Source organism: Erinaceus europaeus, chromosome 10 (assembly GCF_950295315.1).
Source record: "Erinaceus europaeus chromosome 10, mEriEur2.1, whole genome shotgun sequence".
NCBI lineage: Eukaryota > Metazoa > Chordata > Mammalia > Eulipotyphla > Erinaceidae > Erinaceus > Erinaceus europaeus.
In genome coordinates this window covers 94,518,977-94,525,531 of record NC_080171.1, presented here as the reverse complement: position 1 = coordinate 94,525,531, position 6,555 = coordinate 94,518,977, and the positions used below count along the sequence as shown (strand labels likewise).

Here is a 6,555-nt window from a genome sequence, read left to right as displayed (position 1 = left end):
GTGTCCCATCCCAACCACCCACCCCAGCCCCCACACCCCTCCACCTCGCCAGGAAGCCCAATGGCCACCCTCCCCTTCAAAACAGGGTTTTTACTTTGGTGCCCTTCTCTCGATTTAATCAGATCCTGCTTTTAGATTCCCTTTCTGTTCTCCTTTCTCAACTTCTGTTGATGAGTGGGGACATCCCATACTCATTTTTATTTTTCTGGCTTAGCTCCTTTTAGCTCTGTCCAAGATGGGTCAGATAAGGTGGGCTAATTGCTCTTAATAGCTGCATAGTATTCCATTGTGTATATGTACCACAGCTTTCTTAGCCACTCATATGTTATTGGGTTGCTTCCAGGTTTTAGCTATTATGAATTGTACTGCTATGAACATAGATATACACATATCTTTTTGGTTGGGTGTTATGGAATCCTTGGGGTATATCGCCAGGAGTGGAATTACTGGGTCGCATGGAAGGTCTATGTCTAGCCTTGTGAGAGTTCTCCAGACTGCTCTCCAGAGAGGCTGGACCAGTTTACATTCCCACCAGCAGTGCAGAAGGGTTCTTCTGTCCCCACAGCCTCTCCAGCATTTGTTGCTGATGTTCTTTTTGATGTATGCCATTCTTATAGTAGTGAGGTGGTATCTCAGTGTTGTCTTAATTTGCATCTCTCTGACAATCAACGACCTGGAGCAGTTTTTCATATGTTTGTTAGCCTTTTGGATCTCTTCTGAGGTGAATGTTTTGTTCATATCCTCTGCCCATTTTTCGATGGGGTCATTTGCTTTTTTGGTGCTTCTTCTAGCGTTTGCCCTTCTTCTGTAGCCTATTTTTTTTTTTTTCCTTCAGGGTTATTGCTGGGCTCGGTGCCTGCACCATGAATCCACCGCTCCTGGAGGCCATTTTTCCCCCTTTTTGTTGCCCTAGTTGTTGCAGCCTCGTTGTGGTTATCATTCCCATTGTTGACGTTGCTTTGTTGTTGGATAGGACAGAGAGAAATGGAGAGAGGAGGGGAAGACAGAGAGAGAGGGGGAGAGAAAGATAGACACCTGCAGACCTGCTTCACCGCCTGTGAAGTGACTCCCCTGCAGGTGGGGAGCCGGGGGCTCGAACCGGGATCCTGGGATCCTTACCCGGTCCCTGTGCTTTGCGCCACGTGCGCTTAACCCACTACACCATCGCCCGACCCCCTCCTATTTTTTTTTTATACTACAAGTTCTTCATCTCTTATTGGACACTTTTGTTCTCTAGATTTCTTGGAATAAGGTTTCTTACTTGATAATGAGAAGAGAAATTAAATATATGTGTGACTTTTTCATGACTTAAAAACAGTAAAATTGTTATTTTTCCTGGTAAGCAAATATTTCACTTTTCCTAACATGAACCTTTCTGTCAGTGCTAGCGTTTTTTTTTTTTTTCCTAACATCCACTTATTTGATAGTAATAACATGATGTCAATATTTTTATGGTACATGACTGTTCAATAATTTCTTTATATTCTTTACAATTATTGTTTATATATATATATATATTTTTTTTTGGATAAAGACAGAAAATGACAGGGAGAGGGAGATAGAGGGAAGAAAGTAGGTAGGGTGGAAGGGAGAGAAAGTGAGAGAGAGAGAGAGAGAGAGAGGAGAAACCTGTACTGTTTCACTGCTCGTGAAGATTCCATCCACAGGTGGGGACCAGGAGCTGAACTTGGGTCTGTATGCACTGTAATGTGTGTACTCTATCAGATATGCCACCACCTGACCCCCTTTACATCCTTTTTTATGTTTGTTGACTAAACCTTCTTTTTTGAAGTTTTACTGGGGCTTTGTGCTTATTGGGATACACACTGAGTGGTCTCCTTAGGACCAATTTGTCACTTTCCATTTTGAGAGAGAGGGAAAGAAAGAGGAGAGAAAGAGTCTCACAACACCATGAACGTTCATGATGTTCTTGTCAAGTTTTGAGACTTGAGCCCAGGGATTCATGAACAACTAGGCATGTGCTCTACTGGATGAACTATCTTCCAGCTCTATCAAAATTTTATCAAAGAGGTATTTATTGAATAATACATAAAATGAACTAACCATAAAGTATAGTTTAGTGATTTTTTTTTCTCTCACAATGAACACATTAATATCGCCAATACCCAGATCATGAATCAGGATTTGAGTGGCATCCCAGAATCCCACGTTAAATCTCTGGTCTGAGAAGTGCTTATATTTGCTAATAATTGTATAGTTCCAAATGGAGAGGAATCACTTACAGAAAGTGAAAGGAAAGTGCTGAGAGAGAACCATAGTAACTGCATTAATTTATTCTGAAGAAAGATATGGTTGAGTTAAAGAGTAATGCATAGGAAATAATAGGTATTCAAGAAAACATGAAAGTTTACTTACATGAATTCTGTTTTAGGAAGAACTTAGCAATTATAATACCAGCACAAATTTACAAACAAGATATCTCAATATGATAAAAGCCATTAATTCCTTACATGGAATAATCACAATTAAGAAATAAAAGGGAGTTGGCTGGTAGCACAGAGGGTTAAGCACATGTGGAGCGAAGCGCAGGGGTGGGCGGAAAGATCCTGGTTTGAGACCCTGGATCCCCACCTGCCGGGGAGTCACTTTACAGGCAGTGAAGCAAGTCTGCAGGTGTCTATCTTTCTCTCCTCCTCTCTGTCTTCATCTCCTCTCTCCATTTCTCTCTGTCCTATCAGCAACGACAACGGTAGTGATAACCACTATAATGATAAAACAACAAGGGCAACAAAAGGTAAAAAAATGGTCTCCAGGAGCAGTGCATTCGTGGTGCAGGCACCGAGCCCCGGCAATAACCCTGGAGGCAAAAATTAAAAAAAATTAAAAATAAAAAGATAATGAACTAGGACTATTTGAAGACAAAGAAGACAGAGACACAATATCCTTTTAAAAATAATTTTATTGGGGAAATAATGACTTATAGGACAGCTTTGGATACATGAGTACAATATCTTACCTCTCTATCTGCACAGGTGTCTGCACATCACTCTCAATCACCAACACAAGTCCCTTTTCACTATCATGCAAAGATGTAGTATCTTTACTATAAAAGATCTGCACAGTTTAGTGAAAATTCCCTGTCAATAGATAATGGGCAAACTATACTAAAAATTAGAAATATAACATACCTAAAATAGACCTCCTAGCTTTTTCCAAAACGGAGACCCCAAACTCATCTGCTGTATTCTTACCTTTAGATTTCTTATTATTAAACAATTTGTTCTGCTTTATATCTTAATGCATTTTCAGCCACCAAATTGCAGATGCTACCATGGCGCCAACCTGACGTCACTGGATGGATGACCTCACCAATATGTTCTGGAACCCCACCTCTCCAGACCCCTGCTCCAGTAGGGAAAGATAGAAACAGGCTGGGAACATGGATCGACATGCCAAAGCCCATGTCCAGTGGAGAGGCAATTATAGAAGCCAGACCTTTCACTTCTGCATCCCATAATGATCCTGAGTCTATGCTCCCAGAGGGATAAAGAACAGGAAAGCTTCCAATGGAGGGGATATGATACAGAACTCTGGTGGTGGGAATTGTATGGAATTGTACCCCTCCTATCCTTTGGTCTTGTTGATCATTATTAAATCAATAAAAATATAGAGAATTGAGGAAATTAGTTAAAAACTTACAAATGTCTCCTTATGATTAATGGAAATATATAAAAACTAGAGCAGCAAGTAAATATCATCTTGGCCATCATATAAACTATAATTAAGGAGAAAACTGAAATTATGAAGAGTATATAGAAAAAAATGTCACCCTCATCTGGACATCTTGATGACACAGATAAATGTCCCCCACCAATATTCTACTTAAGCATCCTGCTCCTGAAAATTGAAAAAGTAACAAAGTATTAATTTACACTCTTTTCTTTTTATAGAATATGATAGTGACACTGTGACAATGAAATCTTAGCAATATCCCAGTAACCTAACAATGGTGAAAAATTATATAAATCACAGAACGTTCTTCTTATGTTTTCTTAGCTAAATGTTTAGGAAGAGTTAATACAGAGGCCATTTATATTTTAAGATTTAAGAGGAGAAAACTGTACCTCTATACTTTTCCCAGGAAAGTCAAATACAAACAACAATATAAAAGTAAAGGATGTAAATGATGTAAATGTTATTAGTTGTTGCCCATTAGATGGGCAGAGAGTGTTTGTGTTTTACAAACTTACTTCATTTGTTCTAAAGTAGTTATGAAATGAACTTAACAGAGTTAAAATTGAAGAATCAAGATCTTGTTGCAATAACTAATGATCATTCACTGTTAGAGTTTTAGAATTAGTCTGACTAGTGTAATTTTGGGCCAGTCTCATGATCTATTTCATGTCTAGTGTTCTCCTGGAATTACTTATGTTCAGTTAGTCTCAGCAAGTAGTTTGTCTTCTTGGTTCAACTTCCTTTATGTATAAATTAATATATTTTAAAAAGATTTTAAAAAGTATTTTTTAATTTATTCCCTTTTATTGCCCTTGTTGTTTTATTGTTGTAGTTATTATTGCTGTTGTTGTTGGATAGGACAGAGAGAAATGAAGAGAGGAGGGGAAGACAGAGAGGGGGAGAGAAAGATAGACACCTGCAGACCTGCTTCACTGCTTGTGAAGTGACTCCCCTGCAGGTGGGGAGCCAGGGGATCGAACCAGAATCCTTATGATGGTCCTTGCGTTTTACACCATCTGCACTTTACCCGCTGTGCTACTGCCCGGCTCCCAGAAATTAATCTTTATGAGTGAATTGTTTCCAAAGCAGAGCTTAGAAATAGTTCCCAAAACCGAGCACACTAAACATTTCAAGTTCTTATCCACCTTTCTTTCAGTTGGTGGTATTTGTTAGTCAGATTGAGCTGCTAGTTGGAATTTTTTTCTAAAATTTATATTCTGTTTGATGTCATTCTTTTGGTGGTTGTTAGTCTCTGGTTTGTATCTGGATGGACACACAATTTACTCTGTATGGATACTAATCACTTCCTCTTTGAGGGTGTGGCTTTATTCTTGGTCTACTAGTACTAAGTCAATCATCTTTAATTTGTTAAAACTGCTTGTTTCTGATGCCAATTACACACCTACCTTGAATTTTTTTTCCTGGCTAATAAATGGTATGTCTTGGAAAAAGGCATTTTAAAGACTGTAAGTTTCCAATGTGGGCAATAACTTTTTATTGAGAAGAGCATTTTCGTCTACCAAAGAATCTCCATAATGCTCCCTTCATGTCCCTATTTCTCAAACTGTAGATGAAAGGGTTCAGCATAGGAGTGACCATTGTGTAAATCACAGATACAACCATGCCAGTATCTGCTGAGTAAGAAGATGAGGGCTGGAAATATACCAGAAATATTGTTCCATAGAAGAGAGTGACTACTGACAGGTGAGATCCACAGGTAGAGAAGACTTTGTACTTCCCTCCAGAAGAGGGGATCCTGAGGATGGTGCAGATGATGTGGCCGTAAGAGATCAGAACACAGGTGAGAGGAATTATGCCTGAAAGAACTGCTTCAGTTAACATGGTGATCTGGAAAACAAAGATATCTGAACAGGAAAGTTTGAGGAGTGGAGGTACATCACAGAAAAAGTGTGGGATGGAATGGGAGGCACAGAAGGAGAACTGGGACATCAGGAGAGTGAGTGAGAAGGCCAGGAAGTGAGCACAGAGCCAGGATGTGGTGACCAGTAGCAGGCAGCACTGGGGACTCATGACTATGGTGTAGTGGAGGGGAAGGCAGATGGCCACATAGCGGTCATAGGCCATCACAGCCAGCAGGAAGTCATCCAGGAGGGTCAGTGCCATGAAGAAGTACATCTGCATGAGGCATCCAGTGTAGGAGATGGTATGGCATTGTGTCTGGAGGTTTACTAATACCTTGGGGACAATGGTGCAGGAGAAACAGGTATCAATGAATGACAGGTTGGCCAGGAAGAAATACATGGGGGTATGGAGGTAATGATCTGAACTTATGGTGAGGATAATGAGCAGGTTTCCAAACATGGTGACCAGGAACATGCACAGGAAGATCCCAAACAGGAAAGGCTGCTGCTCTGGGTGTTCAGTGAAGCCCAAGAGCAGGAAGTCAGAGATCGTGGTTTGATTTCTAATTCCCATGTAAAATAGAGAAACTGGAAGAAAATCTTGCTTAAAATATATGGACTCCAAAAATTTTATAATTCAAAACATTTTTTTTTGTGTTCTTTTCAAGGTTCACAGAAGATGTACAAGTATCTCTTGGTGGTAGACATGTAAACATGTATAGAGATGAAAACTATGGACAATGATAATGGGAAACCTTGTTGGCAGTGAACTTTGCATTTTAGTTGTCTAATAACTTGTCATGTTGACTTTCTGGATGAGTTTGGATTGGAAAATGGGAGATAATCTGGAGGAATCTTCCTATGACAAATCCATTCATTTCAGAGGCTTGTGAAGTTTGAATAAAGTTTCTTGGGATTATGCCTTACTAGATAATTACTAAGAAGATGTTCTAGAAATCAATCTATGCACTAATTACATAAATATACCATATAGATG

At 39.5% G+C, this 6,555-nt stretch overlaps 1 protein-coding gene across 1 annotated transcript; it reads right to left on the bottom strand.

Moving 5' to 3' along the window:
* Nucleotides 1-5,190: 5,190 nt before the first annotated feature.
* On the bottom strand, nt 5,191-6,132 carry LOC103129066 (olfactory receptor 1G1-like). Its single transcript, XM_007540026.1, has one exon. The coding sequence runs from the start codon at nt 6,130-6,132 to the stop codon at nt 5,191-5,193; it is 942 nt and encodes a 313-aa protein (XP_007540088.1).
* Between the last annotated feature and the right edge of the window lie 423 nt (nt 6,133-6,555).

Coding starts and splice junctions, on each gene's coding strand:
- LOC103129066 (XM_007540026.1), bottom strand. CDS start 6,132: ATGGGAATTAGAAATCAAACCACGATCTCTGACTTCCTGCTCTTGGGC.